This window comes from Dermacentor andersoni, chromosome 10 (assembly GCF_023375885.2).
Source record: "Dermacentor andersoni chromosome 10, qqDerAnde1_hic_scaffold, whole genome shotgun sequence".
Classification (NCBI taxonomy): domain Eukaryota; kingdom Metazoa; phylum Arthropoda; class Arachnida; order Ixodida; family Ixodidae; genus Dermacentor; species Dermacentor andersoni.
In genome coordinates this window covers 53,565,656-53,583,756 of record NC_092823.1, presented here as the reverse complement: position 1 = coordinate 53,583,756, position 18,101 = coordinate 53,565,656, and the positions used below count along the sequence as shown (strand labels likewise).

The 18,101-nt window shown below is 44.2% G+C and overlaps 1 protein-coding gene across 4 annotated transcripts in view; it reads left to right on the top strand.

Annotated features, from left to right (window-relative positions):
* The first annotated feature begins 708 nt into the window (after window positions 1-708).
* The window catches only part of LOC126543755 (A disintegrin and metalloproteinase with thrombospondin motifs like), a 30,594-nt gene continuing 13,201 nt past the window's right edge, over window positions 709-18,101 (top strand). Inside the window, exons 1-4 of one of the 4 annotated variants that reach the window (XM_072285137.1) lie at window positions 709-815; window positions 8,391-8,440; window positions 9,736-9,844; window positions 15,287-15,430. In XM_072285137.1, the coding sequence (XP_072141238.1) occupies window positions 8,407-8,440; window positions 9,736-9,844; window positions 15,287-15,430 (287 nt within the window). In that variant the 5' untranslated portion in view covers window positions 709-815; window positions 8,391-8,406. Of the gene's footprint in view, window positions 816-7,135; window positions 8,441-9,735; window positions 9,849-15,286; window positions 15,431-18,101 lie in introns of those variants that run through there. The other 3 variants (XM_072285136.1, XM_072285138.1, XR_011890789.1) reach the window with 3 other exon arrangements.

The following is an 18,101-nucleotide window of genomic DNA, read 5'->3' as shown; positions in this document are numbered from 1 at the left end:
CGCCACACGACTCGCCCTTTGCTATTCTTCTATGATCGAACCTGGTAGGTCTCCACCACGTATTCACATTGTCTAAGCTATCGTACCATCCCTCACCTACGCACTTATTATCGATTACTTGCATGCGTGCTTGCCACAGAAATTATTATTTGACATGTGGAATAATGTTAGTTTCTCCTTTAGCTTATAAGGTCTTTATATGTGGCCTTCTTTTTCTAGCACCACGATTTATGACGTATAAGTAGCGCACTTATGCATCAACATTTCCGTCGACTAACTGAAAAGAGGTATCTGAGTGATTATAAAATAATTTAATTATTAGGAATGTGTTACGCGCTACTCATACACCTCCGATGCCTATTCTTAGTATTTGCATTTGTAGAACCGTAAGATTATTCGACCATGTTGTTCAGGTGGCGATTGGCTTTCAAGAGCCTTATCCAGCGCTTTGCCTGTTGCCTGTGAAGCCGCGCGGTTTTCATCATAGGGTTTCTTGCTCTAATTCATAGTATATCTTACTGCCACTTCGTAGGATCAGCTGACTTAGGTAACAGCGACAGGATAGATTACACCATAGTTAACTTCATTTTTTTGCCATTTCAGAGAATGGAATGAATGTAGCTTAGTATAGCAAGCATAATAATTGCATCAAAATTGATAAATACAATTCACACACGTGATGTTTCTAATTCTAGGAGTCACTTCTGTTTGGAAAAGAAGTTTGTGGCAAACCTGCCCATTCACTAGAGGACGAAAAAGCCCCCAGTGTCTGCGGTTTTGATGCCGAAGAAGCATTAAACAAGACCACCGTATATGTAAATGAATGTGTCAACGCAAATTGTGATATTGTTTACCTCTTGACCAGGTATGCAGGGCTTTTGGGGGCAGCTTCACGTAATATTTTTATTCACTCGACCTTACTTCGTTGCAATTTCAATTTAAATTTGCACACTTTGATATGACTTTCTTTAGATTGACTACCCAATAACTTACGGAACTCCGAAAGTGGCTGTCACCATGTTTGGCCATTGCTAAATTGTGAACGGAGTGTTTAGATCACGAACTGACTATCGTTTTCTCTACGTATTACACCCACGTTTGCCTGGGAACCGCTGAAAATTTAAAGGACTGCCGGCGCTGTACCCATTTCAAGGCTTATCTTGTGTCACTTTGTGGAATGACTGAATGCTCATAGTACTTATTTGCCTAAGGTGCTGTTTTACTATGCAGTTTAAGATTTAGGGAAATAAAATAAGCGTACACACTGACACTGAACAGGGTTTCTGTTTCCCGTAACGTGAAGGAAAATGTGTAGGTAAATTCCACTGGTCGATGTGAATCACGTCTTTCTTTTTTCAATTGCAGTGAAATCAAATTAAACTGTCCGATAACGAGCAAGTTTTCGATTCGCACTGGTCGATTTGACTTAACGCATTTCGTTGATGCACCGAGCCGAGATGGATTTCATCGAAACTTCGGACTTCACCGGAACTTCGGACACGCGTCGCTTTCATTTTTATACTGGCAGGGTGATGTGGTTTTTTAGCTGCAGGCTGTAGCGAAAACGCACTATAGCGGGTGAATGCGGGGCCCAGATCCCGCTACGCTCCATGGCGCAAGATATTATATTTCGTGGTCAGTATGGATTGGATCACCCCGTGCCATATTTTGTTGCTCTTTCGTCGATTCGGCACGACATTTGATATTGGCCAGTGGAATTTACCGTGACATACATCAGTTTTTTTCTGCTTATTGTTCCTGTTCGAATTTCAACTGCTGGTTCGTTTGGCGCGTGAAAGCTACGTGTTTTCAACCGTGCCATTGTTCATTTGCGCGTTGATTCGTTTTTTGCCAACTGTCATATTCTGTTAACTAGTCATCCTTGTGTGGCGCAAAATACTGGCAAATAAGAAATGCGACCTTCGCCTAACGCGCGAAATATTTATGGCCATAGTAGAGCTTAAATCTGCAATGGCATTTGTGGTGCCGCACCTCGATGCTGCACCAGTTGAGTCCGACGAAAAACAGTCGACGTAGTGAGTGCCTAGTGAAATACTCGACGCGCTCATTTTGCCGTTTGCTATCCGTTCACTACGATACGTGCATACGCACAGCAACTAAGAGGGAAGCTATTGCTTTGTTATTGTGTGCGTGTGCAGAACAGCCATGCACGTAGTGGAAGGTAGAACCTCGTACCGGCTCCTTTCCCAAGTGTCACAGAGCGGTGCCAGGTCGAGCGTCAGCTGCGCTGCGTCATTTCATGCATGAACACGTGTTCGTTTCCCTGGGGAGAGTCTAGACGCCCCGATGCGAGTAACGCATTCGCAATGAGTGTTGGAACAGGAATAGGACGCCCCGAAATGCGTAAATGCGCCTCGAGCGTCCGTAAAACTGCTATCGAAATAAATACACATGCATCTTAGGTGGGTTTTGTGATCCTGTCTTCACAAAACGTGACCCCCGCAGTACCATGCCCGTAACGTCGCCAGAGTTTAAAAGCTGTCAATTAACCGATATGGGACGACAGCTTGGTTCGGTCAGCTGGCAAGCATTTTAGAGGCTATCGCACGCTGGTCTTCCTGGTCCTCTCGCCTACCTATTGTGAGCGGGTTATTTTATTTTGTGTAGCATGCTCAATGCCCAGTGTGTTAGCGGCGACCATGTTTGTATTTGCGTTTTGTTTTGTGCGCCGCGGCTGCAGCAATGCGTCTAAACGAGAAAATGCGTGTTACCGGGTGGAGGTGCTGCACTGAAACAAGGATGAAGTGCTAACGTGACGTTCGGCACTGACGTAGTGTCCGAGAATCTCATGCTGTGTTACACGTGGAACAAGTGGAAGCACCCGTGGGAAGAGTGCCCAAGGCCGGCAAGAAGCTCAGACGGCCGTATAGTGGTTCAGTTGATATGTACAGTTTTGTTGATGCGGCTTTAACCGAAAATGTTATTCGGCTCTATTATACACTGCATGCTAAAAATATTTTGCACCCTATGAGGCTTATCTTTTCCCTAAGCAATATTCATCATACCGCGTCACAGCCACAACGCAATGAACTTTTCCACACAGACAAGTAGTCAGTGCAGTTCTCAACGAAATACAAACAGTACGTACTATGAGTATTATTGTTCCTGGTCCGCATACATCGCAAAGGGTGTAGTCAAGTAGCAAGACAATATTCGTTTGGGGACAAAACACATCGCTAAGGTTTTGACAAATATAGACTATAGTTATTGTTTGCGAAAAATATTTCTACAGAAATGTTAGCAAGAGAGAGAGAGAGAGAAAGCAAGGACAGGAAAGGCAGGGAGGTCAACCAGAAGAGTATCCGGTTCGCTACCCTACACTGGGGGTGGGGGAAAGGGGGAATAGAAAAAGGAGAAAGGGAGAGAGTGAGCAAGAGAGCTAGTCATTATGGTTTGGGAATATATATGTGGGTGAAAGCCAGACACAAAATTTGGGGAGAAACACGTCTCTAACAGTGTTTCGTTTGGGCGCAGGACAGATCACAAAGGATGTAAGTCACACATATGGCTATCGTCGTTTGTAGACGAGGTGCGTCCCAAGGGTTCGGCGCGAGAGAAATGACGCACATTGCTTAGGGACGAGGAACCCCCTAAAGGGTGTAAGCAAAATAGATGTCGAATATACTTTCCGGAGAAATGGGTCCAAAATGCTGTAAGGAAGACTTATATCGATGTTATTGTTCGGGAAAATATATGTTTGAAAGAGTGTAAGCAAAACTGATGACCTTATTCGTTTTGGAAGAAGACAAGTCAGAATGGTTGGACGCAGAACCGATGACCTTTATTGTTTCTCGACAAGAGACCTCCAAAAAGGCGTAAGAAAAACTGATGATGGCTACTGCTAAGGAAAAATACTCGCTTGAAATGATGTGAGAAAGGAGAAAATCATTATCATTTGCGGACAAGACATGTTAAGAAGGGTCTAGCCAAGACAGATTAATACCCCTGACACACAGGCACTCTGAAGTCCTTTAGGTAAGGGGACATCTCCCGTAAAGGCGTTCAAGCGCAGTGGCACACGATAAAGGAGTATCTGCCTTAAGGCAAAGTTCTTTTGCAGGAAAGGAGATCGCGCATCTCCTTTTCGAGCGGAAAAGGAGTTACTCTGGCGCACATCGTGCACAACTCGTCAGTAGAAGGAAACTTGCCACACAACTACGGTGCCCCATAAGTATTTTTTCACCTTGCGAAAATGTTTTAATTCTTAGCGGTAATGCGATTTGTCGAATAGTGAAGATTTACTCTAGTCATAGTCTCAAACGCTCGCATCACGTCGCTAGTCCCGCCATGTTGAATTACAGCAGTGTCATTTCCTGCGTCGTGATCGGTGTGTTAGCATCGTCAACCCATCCATCGTTGCCCACGTAGGCCCACCTTCCGCGGATGGCGGCTCGAGGGAACACTGCCGAAGCAGTCAACATGAAGCATGCTCATGACGAGTCGACGTTTGATGTTTTCCACTTTCGCCTTGGCTGCGTTTATCTAATCTTCAAGAGATCCGAGAGCGAAAAGCGTCAGAGCGACCTCAACTCTTGTTTCATCGCTAGCGTTTCGCTGAGCCATGTTGTAAATGCGCAGTTCTGTCACGCGATCACAATTGTGCGAATAACACATTGAATAAAACGCGTTACGCCTGCATGCACGAAGGAAGGGACAACAAAGACGGGAAAAAGGACGTCAGAATCGTGGCCAACACCAGAATAAACAGCATGCACAGCTATTCTAGTACACTGTAGCATAGCAAAGTACTGACTGTACATAGTTGCTGGACCAATTTAAATTGCTGCTAAGAGCGCAAAAACGCTAATAAACTAAAATATTATGCGCATTATAAGCCATCAACAATGAAAAAAAAATGTTTTTTGGTTCTATAGTAGCTAAATGCAATCGAAATACGCATCTTTTTATAAAAGTTTTCTCACTTGCTGCTCTGACAAGCAGCGCTATTTTTCTTGCGGCGTTCATCTGAGGAACCACCTAAGGCAGTTATTGCGGTGCCGTGTGTCATTGGCGCAAGTCCTTTCTGCAAAGAGTCCTTCAGAGTAGCAAAAGGGGTTTACTGGAAAGGACTTTAGTTTTGCCCGTGTGTCAGGGGTATAAGATACAAAAGAACATAAGCCACGTCCCGATCGGTATCAGAAGGACACATATTATTTGGGAACAGGAAGCGATCAATGTTGTATAAGCAATGCTTGCTACGAATATGGTATTCGGACAAGACACGTTCGAAAAAGTGCAAGCAAGGCAGATTCATTCACCAATTTCTTCCTTCCTTCCTTCCTTCCTTCATTCATTCATTCATCTTTATTTGCCGAAAGAAGTCGCAGTCGATGTTGTCGGGGCCCTTGCTCCAGGGATCCGCTGGCCTTTGCTGCCCGCCGGACCAGTTGTATGAGGGCTAGTTGCTCTCCTGGATCCGAGCGGGCGAGTAGTACCTCCCATTGGTTCTTATTAAGGGTCTAGTTGTGTTGCTGTTTGCTTACCTCGACGGGTTTGTTGAGACGAGTCCCATGAGATATGAAATAGAGTTGGTTTCTACCACACCAAGGGCATTCGGCCTTGCATAGTTCGGGAAACATTTTGTTCTGTAAGTTAAGATTAGGGAATACGTTCGCATATATTTTACAGAGATCGTTGGCTTCCGTAATCTTGAGTGATTTGTGAGGTGAACCGAATATGTGTCAGTCGAGTCTCTGACACGTGAGGATGTCTGTGCTAGAAGTGGGGATAAGTGTGTGTGTGAAAGTGTGATCACATGCCCCGATCGCTTGAAAATTTATCGAGCTAGGGCGGTGGCTCTCTCGTTGCCCGGAAGGCCGACGTGGCCGGGGCGCCACATGATTTTATGGTGATGTTTGAAGTTAGTAGCGAGCAGGTGCCTTATGTATTTGGGAACCAGGCCTTTCATGACCAGTGTACAGGCATGCTGCGAGTCTGATCAGATCACGGATAACTTTTCACCTTCTTGCAGTTTAATGGCGTTCGCAATAGCTGCCGCTTCCACTTAGGCCGCAGAGTTGGTGAAGATTTTATTGCTGTAGATGGCGTATAAGTTGCGATCGACCACTGTGTAGATGAATCCTCTTTTGTTGGACAATTGTGCTGCCTCTACGTATATGACGTCGGGATTATCCTTGTACATGTTGGTGAGTGCCTTGACTCTGGCCTCTCGTCTGTCCAGGTGTCTGATTTGATGCGTGTTTTTTGGAATGGGTGCGATACAGATACGTTCTCTAAGGAGGTCAGGTAGCTCCTCTGGGTCCTTCTCTACATAAGTTGGATGCTGGTGGGTGCTGCTAAGGCGTTCTCGTTGAGATAGCAGTATACTGCAGCCTTTAGCTCTGCACAGATATTGCATACACCTAGAGACGCCCTTTGCGACGTCTTTTGACACCAAGCGATAGTCGTCATCTCGTCTTCTTACATCCTTTGCGAAGCGTGTTGTCGCTAAACCATCATCATCCGCCTTGCTAGGCGGATAAACAAGGCAGACGATTATTGTTTGGCCACAAGACGCGTCCCGAAGGGTGTAAGAACTGACTATGACGAAGAACTGACGAAGATGACTATCATTTGGTGTGAAAACACGCTTGCAAAGGGCGTCGGGAAGACAAATAATGATAAAGGGTATGTGAACAAGACGGATGGCGTTAGAGCTTGCGCATAAAACGCGCTGAAAGGGCCGAAGCAAAACAGTTGACAATTATCATGTGGGAAAAAGATACGTCCCAAGGGGCATAAGAAAGGCGTATGTTGTTCGGAGACAACACACTTGTAAAATCAATATTCGATACTGACACCATTTGCCGTCGATACGCATCTCAATCAGGGTAATAACGGCATATGGGTATTATTTATCCGGGACATGACATGTCCCAGAGAGAGCGAGAAAGATGCATAACGATGGCAGTTTGGGAACAAGATATCCCCCGCATAGTCTGAGCAAGACCGATGGCCATTACCATTTGGTATCATGACACGTCCCGACCGATCACTTTTGAGAAGTACCGTGTACCGAAGCAATACTCCTCACCTGTCTTGCTTGCGTTGCCTTTCTGAAAAACTGTGCAATCCCTACTTTTCTGTGGCCGTAGCGCACGTTCCTTTTCTTGCGAAAGCATAAACATTGAGCGAAAAAGCCGGCCTCTGTAGCAGAGAAACTGCACCTTAATCCCATTGGCTGCAACGCCCCGTCACGCGCCCCTTGACGGAGCAGAACGGGCGAAAGCGAACGCCTGCTGCCGCCTTGGTGCGCCATGTGTTGCATGAGGGGAAACGGCATCACCGCGACACTACATCATCCTCGCTCTCAGAGGCCTGTGTTATTTGCGCATTCATCTACCGCGCAAGCTCTCGCCTGCGTTGTAATTTTGGCTTGGTAGTCGCCATAAAGAAATTATTGTCTGCAAAACAGAATAAGTTCGAAAAAAAAAACGTTGTCGGTAGTTATTTCCGAGCCTACAACCCCACGCTCTGAAGCCGAGTGTCTTATCCACTGGTCTAAGCCGGCGCTCCTAGATAGCAGACCTGTTCGCTCTTCTTTATGTCATCATGTTACTTGACCCGAAATTTCCATTGGCAAACTCGGCGTGACGAAAGCAGTGACGTGAAAATCCCCACAGCTTACTCGGGAGTGTGTCCATTCGATTCTTTGGAAGTCGAGAAAGGTAGCCTGACGTCACAGATAGAAGTGCGCCTGCTTCGTGCTATCTAACAGGCGTCGGCCAAGCGTCTCAACGAGCTTCCTTGCACGCGTAGAGCCCGTAACTAGAAGGACCGCTCAGTGTCGTTCGATTGGACAATATTGCTTTCGCATTCACACCTCATAAGAAGTGCTTAGTCTGCTCGGATTTTTTTTACTAGAAATACCAAGAAGAAGACGAGTATTGTTTGGTTTAAGATAAGTCCGAATGGGCCCACTCAATTTTTAGATTGTACTGCACAAAAGCACTTCTCCATCAATATTTTTTCAGCACAGTAAGCGTGAGGGGCCTCTTTAGTGGTTTATTTTTATAACACAACAAATGCAAAGACCATGCAGCCAAGAATACTTTCTTTCTAAAGAATGGAATATGCTACAGACATTCGTTAAATGTTGCGCATTCATAACCTACTTCGAAATTTCCACACCATTCTGATCCACAGTTTTCTAATGCTGAAAAATAGTTTAATCGTAAGCTAGAAAAGCTGCTGGCTGTAAAAAGCCGCCAATCAACTTTGGGGCGCACTGAAATAAATAATAGTGACGTACAAGCCTTCAATCGTTCAGCAAACAAGCACTGTTATAAACTTTCTGGTACTTTGAGCGCGAGAAAAGAAACGTAATGGTATTCCGTAGTACTTACGCTACTGATATTTATGTTTTGCAGTAAGGAATTGACTTTTATGGACAATGGCACTCTCAATACTGCGGTCGAAGGTAAGCATGAAAGCTTTCGCAGTTCTGTTGTATTAGTGCGCGTTAATTCAAAAGGCAGCTAAGACAACGTATAACACTGCAGCAATGTTAATCTGGAATGTTAATTTTACAATGGCTTCACTTGTGCATCAAATAAAGTCCATGGTGTTGACTACCGTGTAGCTACGTTCCCGTTATATGCCTGGTGTTTCCAGAAATATGGCCGGCATTTGTTCAAAATAGAAAATGTGAGATAAAGGGTGTCGTCTTCATCGCGTTTGCCGTTGAGTCGTACGTTTAACAATGACTCGATAAAGCAAATAAACAAATACTGGTGCAAATTAGACGAATTGACTTTTTCGCCAAAAGAGGCATGCAAATGATCGATATTCAACACTTGAAGCGCACTAATCGAGGAGCTTAGAATCGTTTCCAGAAATGCAAGACGCTAAGGATAATAACTTTTTTAGCGTAAGGTCTTCCGGAGAACTTAAAACACAAAAGGAAAACTTAACTGCTGAAGAATGCAATTGACACGCCCAGTGTAGATGCCCATGAGTGATGTGACTGTTTCCGTCTTACTGTCGGGCGAGCAAGAAGCAATCCAGATTGCGCCTTTATTAAAAGGCTTGCTTGATGCACGTCCACCTAAAACTAAATTATCCTAAATCTAGGAGGGTTACTTCGCGTGCTAGTACATTACTTAAATGGCGATGTCATTGCTTGCCCTTTCCGGCAATACTGCAACTTTTTCGGTTGGTACGCAAGAGTGGTATGCAAGATGCAGGCTGTGATAACAAAATGAGATCTATAATACAAAGTTTAGCAGGTTATATTTAGAGTTACTTTGTAGATACTAAATACCTTGGCCCCAGTTAAAATGACGCAGGGAATATTCCCGTCACTCCTCTTTACTAGACTGGAAGAAAATAATGGGGGACTGGGTACGCCCCTATTAGGTTTTTGTTCTATTTGCTTCCAATTTGACCTCTCTTGAGTCATTAGGTCCAGTGATCAGAGACTATGCTTTTCACGAAATGAAACTGACTTTCGTAAAGGTGCATTCGCTCGATAAACTTGCTGAATTACGTGGCGAAAATTTGTGAATTGCTAATGTCGCCGTGATTAATTGCATTCACATAAATTAATGCTGTGTTCAGTTGAAAAGGCAGCACAACGCTTCTACTGAAGTTCGCCATACGATATTTTCCTTCTAAGGTAATGACAGCTTACTTGTTCCTCTTCCTCGTAACCCAAACCACGTCGGCAATCTCTCTGCCAGTTCGTAGAGAGATCTAATACAGGTATATTTTCAGGTATGGCTTCCACAGGTGGAGTTTGCACAATGGATAGAGTCTGCATTGGAGAAGACCAACCGAACATGTACACTGGACTCGTAACATTGGCACATGAAATTGGGCATTCGTAGGTACCTGAAAAAAAGAAAACATTTATACACATGAACAACGTGATTACCAGAACTTTATCAGAAGAAAAGTATTTAGGTTGTCTACACTGCCAGTATAAGTGTTTCTAATTGCGCATTCATTGATAAACTTACCAGTGGTTTAGTAGAGCGATAAATAGGGTAGTTTTTGCACATTTACGATTTCGTTGCGGTACTGAGGTCAACTTGTGGGATACCATTTATCAATATGTATTCCAACTGTGTGAAGACAGTCATGACATCACCAGTGCGTTCTGCTACGGTTAACCCGTGGAAGCAACGCAGATTACAAAGGGAGCTTCACGAATCTAATGGCAGAGGAACGGGTAGGTGAAATGCAATTGTGAAACTAAAATTTAAGGAATACAGAGAAAACACGGAGAAGGCGGGAGATGGAAATTCAAGACGATGAGGAATCCGAAAACACGGCGAAAGCCGAAGCCAACCTAGACAAGTCCACTTGTCGAAACGTTTGCTCCCGCTTTTACATTGTTCTCATTTTGCTCATAATTTAAGGAATAAGAAGACCGAAGTGTACGTCAGAGAGCAAATGCGTGTGTGGCTGATGCACTATTGGTTGCAATAGGGAAAAAATTAATTGATTGGCCAGCAGATGACATGGGTTTCGATAGCGAAGGTGCTAAGAGCCAGTCATACGAGATTTATGATGAAGGGGGCCGGCTTCGCTGCAAATTTAAGTATATAAGACGTCGAGAGGCCGTACACCACATCTTTGTCTTCCTCGGCTAGACAGGTCGAAAGCAAAAGGGGTTTCTTGGCTTTATTTGTACATTCGGAGTATAAGCGTGACTACTGGAGGGAAGGGGGCGAGGTCCCAAAGGATGCCTTTGGGGGCGCACCGCGTTGGCGTGGTTCGTGATTAGCACTGCATGTGATGCCCTTTAATGCAGTAACACCGTTACCAACGACTGAAGTAAACGTACGCCCACTGCACGTTTTCATGGTTCGCGTAGTTATGCTGAGTAGCGGTGTTGCGTCGACGTGACCGAGCGCAGCTCCTTGCTGATCATAGCAAGGACGTTTTATGACAGGCTCTCAGTGCTAATCGGGTTGTCATTTTGTTTTGATTGAAAACGCATGCAAACAAGCAGGCTGGAAAGAAAATGAAGTGTAAACAGTCAATTAGCCTGTATCTACACAGTACTGGTCTGACGCTATCGCGGCTGTGTCCATACTGCCAAGAAATAGAATCATTAGATCACTGCTTTTAGGCATGTCGGCGATACAAATTGTTAAGAAAAAGGCATCTAGAACTTCCGCTTGCTCAATTAGGGTTAATGTTATCGTCAGAAATCATACTATCTTTCGGTGCATCAATTATAGGGGTCAGCCACAGGGACGTGTTTCATGCCGTTTGCAGTTACATACAATCAACAAAACGGATAACTTTCTGATTGTTCTCTTGTAATCTATTAGTTTTTGTATGTTTCCTTATCTTTCTTTCTTATTTTTTTCTCATCGAATAAGTAACACTTCAAAAGAATAGGCAATCGCTTCAGCACGCAATTTTTGGCCAATCCCCCAGTGTGGGTATGAGCCATAATATGAGGTCATCATCATCATCATCATCATCATCATCATCATCATCATCATCATCATCATCAGTTAGGCAAACCTGTATCTTTGAGCTGATGCAGCTTTGCGGAAGTTCATGCAGTTTTCTCCATAAACTGTCGCAGAGCTATATCAGCTGAGAGACGCAACACAAGTTTGTCTAATTGACTGTTAACAGCGGGGTTACCGTATTTAGAAACCAAGTATATTTTTGGTATTTGGACGCTTTTAACTACATCACTACCTTTTAAATATGTGCTCATCATCACCAGGCAAACTAGTGGGCGTGGCAGGCACGACACAAACACCTAAGGACATGTACTGCAAGTCCGTTTTTCTTGTTTCTTCGATTATGTGATAGGAAGTGCTTTCTCACGTGACATCAGAAACACGATTACAAAGATACTGACAAGATCCGAACGACCGAGAATGTGAATGAAGCTCTCATGGCAATATCTACTCTTCGGAAAAAAAAAGAGATAGCGGCAATCGATAGCAATGGAGTTTGTGAGTTTCATGTAAAATTTTGTATTGTTTTAAAACGGGATCTAGTTTTTACTTTCATTTGATACCACACTTTTCCTTTTGGTGGAAAACGCTTTCAAAGTCGGCCAGAGGATGTTGCTTGCTAAAGCAGATTTAACAAAAACACGTAATACTGTAATCGATTATATATGGGATAACATAGTAGCCGCACGCGTTGCCTTAATGCCGTTGTATAGGGGATTGAACGTGTTCCTCGATCATGCATGTACTGCATCCACAAATTGTGCTGTTCATAATTACGCCACGCATGATGCGATCGGAGCAAAATGCATCATCTCGTTCGGCATTCAGTCATCCATAGATGGCTGTAGTTTTATCGGTCCGAGCAGCAGTGATGGCGTTTGAAGGAGCCCACTTATCGATAGTAGATATTATCTATCAAACAAACGTGTGTTTATCAGAAGTTATGATGCCCGCAATCCTGCAATTTTATGCAAAGAAATTACGGTTGCTCAACTATGCTGCCCTCTCGCGTTCGATAAGTAGGGCTCAGAAATGGCTTAGAAAGGATCACGCTGCTAGACAGAAGGACGAGAACTCACGCGCGCCATGTTTCGCAACAATGGGCCTAACCCGAATAGAGGAGCGAGCGCGATTCTAAGATTGCAGCACAGGACGCCCACTAGCCGTAAATTGGTAAAGAATGTAAGCTTTCTGATGCGTGGATAAATGCGACGGGATTTACTTTATTATCATTGTGCAGAGAATATAAGCAACATTTATCGATGCATGTCTAGCCCATGGAGGTTGTGCCGCTGTCGGTCCACGCGTGATACAGTCGAAGGTAAATTTTGTGTGATTCGTGTCGTACAGGCAGGCGTACTTTCGCAGTACGCTTGTCCATACAAGCAGGGCTGAACGCGCTTGAGAGATCTTAATCTTTGCACTTCTACGGGGCACTGGCCGCATTTGTTGGCTTCACCTTATTGTCACACCTCACACATAGTCTGGTGTTAACTTATTCCTATACAAACAAATAAAACGTTTTCCTCATGCTGTAGTGCCGTGGATTGCGTTGGGGAATGGCCGATTTCTACTCGCGACTTTGGGTGGACGTTCTGCAACCTCGGGTCCCTTGCGGCGGAAGAGAGGGAACGCGGGCAGAGAACGGGCTGTAGAAATGCTACAGTTCCCACGGGGTCATGCGTATTCCAAATATCCTTAAATAGGTTACAAAAATAGTTCCAATTTCGCCTAAAGGCGAAGTGCCGATTGCGATAGCAAATTACTAGACAACTATACCAATTAGGGAAGGTAGTTTTATTGGCCGTATAAACTTGTAAACATTCGCTTACTAACAAAAGTAAGAATGACATAAAGAGAAGGCGTGACTGAATGCAGACGTAGGAAGAAACAGACGCACAGAGACAGTGCTGTCTATGTATGTCTGTTTCTTTTTATGTCGTCATTCAGCGGCGCTTACAGATTCTGTCATGGATTCGAACCAACTAGCCCGCGAACGTATATAACCAAGTTAACAAGCATTGTGTCACGAACGCACAGATTACGGTGAAGACATCTCGCTCGATGAGTGCGAAAACTCGCTGTCAAAATGCTGGAGTGAGGAATCGCGGAAGCATCAGCGATCGAATTGACCTACGTGCATCTGTTGCTTCAACGCGAACGAAACGTCGAAGCCACAGGGCATACCAAGGTACCGGCTCTACGCATCTACAAACATCGCAAACATCGCAGATCGCTCTGAAGATGAGGCGCGCGTGGGCGCGCGTTTTGGCCACGACGCAGATCTCTTTCAAGATACGGCACCCACACAGCCGCGCCGTAAGCAGCAGCCACCGGAGAACGCTTACCCCGCCCCCTCCCTCGCCTCACCCCAATGCCCCGCACGCGACAGGAGAGGGCATGCTTCCGGCCTGCCTTCCTTGCTCGTACACGCCACATTGAGCCGAGTACGTCGCCTCACCTTCGCACGCTTCCGCTCTCACATACAGCATACGGCACGCGGTGACGATTTTATCCCCCTTGTATTTTATACGGAACCCCACGGCGACGGCGACGCCGACGGCAAAATGCGCATGGAGTATCGATATAATTGCTATCGCAATAAAATTGTTTGCACTGTTAGACCTTTTAAAGCCGCATAAATATGTCCATGCTTAAACGTACTCGCCTGCGTGGCAATGACATAAAAAAATATTGTTTACGATATTTTATAGTATCATAGGGTTTGACTTATGCTTCATTCATTGATCCTCTAATGTAGATTCATAAACCGAAGGTTTATTAATGTGGACGTGTACAATTAGCACGCGACCTCTGAAAAGCTTTTCGCAGAGTTAAACATAATTCAATTATCCGAGTTCTGGCAGTTGTGTAGCTTTACTAATCCAAGAAATGCTATCCATGTACAATCAAGAGTTCTTTCTCATCAAGGTTTCTTATGCCTACAAGAAATACTAGGCATATTGAACATAACAAGTTCACGTTGCCCGAACTTCAATATACTTAGGGTAAAGGTTCCCTATCATTTGTCGGTGCACATGTCTGGAAATAACTACTCCACCTTAATTAGAAAGCTTCAGAATATTGTTTGTTTTTCAGAAAACCACTTTGAAGTATGTATATAAGATTACCTATATTTTACCTATGTACCTAAATTACCTAGCTTACGTATGTATATAGATTACCGTCAGTTATATTGTATTACATTATGGCGGAATAAATTGTTTCTTTCTTTTTCTACCATAGATGAATATATTCCATCAAATTTAAACTGCAGCTCTTCAGCAGTTATGAGCCTTCAGGCGCACAATTTGTTGCAGATATTTCAAACTGCTTCGGTTATGGCGCATAGCGCACACGTGGGTTCCAGAAACGGCGCAAAGAGACGGAGGCAACAAAAGAGAGCTATTTTTTTTACCACGAGCAAGGTGCCTGCCTGTCTGCGTACAGAACGCAAGCGCAGGCGACGGAGCCAAACGTGGAGCCCCAAACATGTACGATTGTGGAGGGCCTGAACGCCCCAGGGCAGTCTCGGGCACCACCGATAGGAGGGTAATTTCTTTAGCCTAGTGCCCAAACAACCGGTTCAAAACAGACAGCCCTTAGTACTAATAGGGAGCAAGCACGATCACGAAATTATACTGTAGGAACTACACTAGCTATCATACGGGTGACGCATCTATGCTTTCTAATTCATGAGAAAATGTAGCACGTGCATTATATTACATCATGTCTACCCTAGTGCTCGTACACACTCTGCAGCATGCACATGTCGTTCTGTACCACTTGTGATTGTGTTCCTGATACTGTGCAATCAATTGGAAAATATTTTCCAGACTAGGCAGCGAGCATGATGGATGTCCGGGTGCCGAGGATTGTCCTGCGATATACGGAAACCTAATGACCGGCATAAACAAAGGCATGCAAAACAAGTCGAGGCTTTCGAATTGCAGTAAAGAACAGATACGTCATTTAGTCAAGTAAGAAAACAAATTTTTGCAGTCGAAGTTCACATCGTAATGTAATGCCATAATGTATGCGTGTTCACATTTGCAAAATGAATTCATAGCACTGAAAACTGGCAACGCAATTTAAGTGTAATGAATCATGGAATAATAACAAAAAGAAAGGTTCTGAGTTGTTCTGACAACAATATTTTGGAGAAAACAATTTCTCAGAGTATCCTTTTAGACTTCCATAACTTCCAAATATCAGTCGCTCACGGTGGTCAGTGATGCATGTTCGGGCAAAACTAGCCGAGTGCACAAAGCTTTTCATTCCTAAGTGCTCACTCCTATTGTGCAGCTGTCTTAATATGTCGAACATCATTATAATACCAGTACTTAATAATAATATGAGTCGAAAATCAGTAATATGTGCAGCATCAAGATCGACTGGTCTCTGCTTTTGTAAACAGTTATTAAGAACTTTTTCTTAACACGGGGCCTTATTATGTAGGCGGCCGCGTACACTTTTCTGTGCGCCCACGCAATTGTTTCGGTAATATTGACATATGCAATCAAGGAGCGTTCTCGCAGTCTGTGCGGCCGTTGGTGCCACCGCCGTTGCCTGCATCGGGTTCTTTTGATGCCGGCCGTGCAAGCACAGCTTGGAAATGGAAGGTTCAATATCTCTAATGATGGGAGGAGGGCACGCAGCGTTTGCTTGCAAAAAAAAAGCTAACTGCAAAGCGCATGGGACTCACGTTTCTTCGACACAGCCCTTCCTCTCCGCTCAATCGTTATTGCAGTTGATCGTCCAACCTTATGCTGTTGGCACGAACGCTGTGCGCACACTTACAAGAGCTCCTGGTGCACAGAAGCGTGCTTTCTACTGAATTATGCCTGCTGAGGTCTGACGCTTCGAATGCTGACGGTACACAACTGAAGTGCAATGCCTTTAATATTGTTTGCGGCAGTGCTAATCGCGCTCCCATTGTCCGTCACCCTAATGGCTGCCTGAGCACCGTTTCGTCGGCGCAATAGAAGTGTCCTTAGGCGCCATGTCTCACCTGCATGTTGTCACCGCGTTTTCTTACACCACAGTATTCGTACATTCAGTGCGACACTAAAGCTTGCGATTGCTTTCGTTGCTTTGCTACTCGGGCATATCCAAGCAACATTTTTCAACACGACTGCAAGTGCCCATCTGTGTAATTATTTGCTTTAACGATGCCGATAACTGAAGCGCATATTTTAGATGATTTTAGGCATCACTAAATCTTTATCGCCACTTTGAATGAAAGCCTGATTGCCGTACTGGTCCTCTAAAAAGCTCAAATTTTATTTTCATCAAAACCCTGAATTTGGTGTGATTTGCTTTCTTTTGGGAATAATTACTTGACTTTCGTACAATGAACTTCAATAACCACCGCAGAAACTTGTCTCGTGCAACAAGAATAGCGAAGGAGAAGTATATTTCAGAAAATTCTTGCGTTCCAAATGATCCATTGGGATTTTAATAATTTTTCAGTCTTTTTTGATGCACCTACATTTGGCAGGGTTATATTTAAAATTGGTGGCGTAGGACATAGTGGGTCTATTCTGCGTCTTAGACTGCACCACTGAATAGATTAGAATATGGGGTTTTACGTGCGGAAACCACTCTCTGATTATGAGGCATGCCGTAGTGGAGGACTGCGGAAATTTCGACCACCTGGGGTGCTTTAACGTGCACCTAAATCTAAGTACACGGGTGTTTTCGAATTTCGCCCCCATGGAAATGCGGCCGCCGGGGCCGGGATTTGATCCCGCGACCTCGTGCTCAGCAGCATAACACCATAGCCACTGAGCAACCACGGCGGGTACCACTGAATATCTGTCCTGTCGAGTGAAATTGCAGTGCAGTCAATCATTGCTGGTTGAGCATCGCGACTATAGCAGATGTCGTGGTAGTCTAGCCACGAAAATGCCTTTCAGGGGGTATTACACAGCATCCTGTTGAGATGCACATCTTGTTGCATGTTCTTGCCTTCGCTTCTAAAATTATTGATAACGTTGGTAAGCTTGGTAGAGCCTGGTCAAAAATATGAAGTCCTTGATTTTATTAAAAGTAATCCTGAATTTTCCAAACCGGTGTTTGAGAAGTATTGTTCTGTTCGAGTGTTCAGCATGTTAAAAAAAAAAAGGTCGCGTAACCTCTAAACTGATAGCTTTCTATGTCCCTTACGGCCCTGCTGATGTTCAAGACACTATTTCTGCTCATTTAGAGTGAATCTCTTTATCGTTTTTCACTTGTTGCTCCCTACGTCATCACATAACTTTATCGATTGGAGAATCGGGACTGATGCTCTGCTAAACCATCTGGATGTGTGCATTCACTATGGGGAAGAAAGTCACTAAATTCAAATGTCAATAATACAATGGCGTCGACACTTCTGTGCAGATTTATCAAATGACAGTCCTGACAATGAAGTTATGAAATTTTGTTTGGTTCATTATACCTACTTTCGGTTAAACAATTCGTTGATAGCTATCTTGGCAGTTCTTCGCAGAATCTTTTTCAGAAGATCCGACTGGAATGCGAAATACACCACAAGTCATCGTTTTACTTGCGTTGCTAACCCTCGTTACAAGTTGGAGCCAAGGTTTTCGATTGCGCAGAAGAATTTTTGAGTAACGTGGAATCCGCACTTGCAATACTGAAATACAT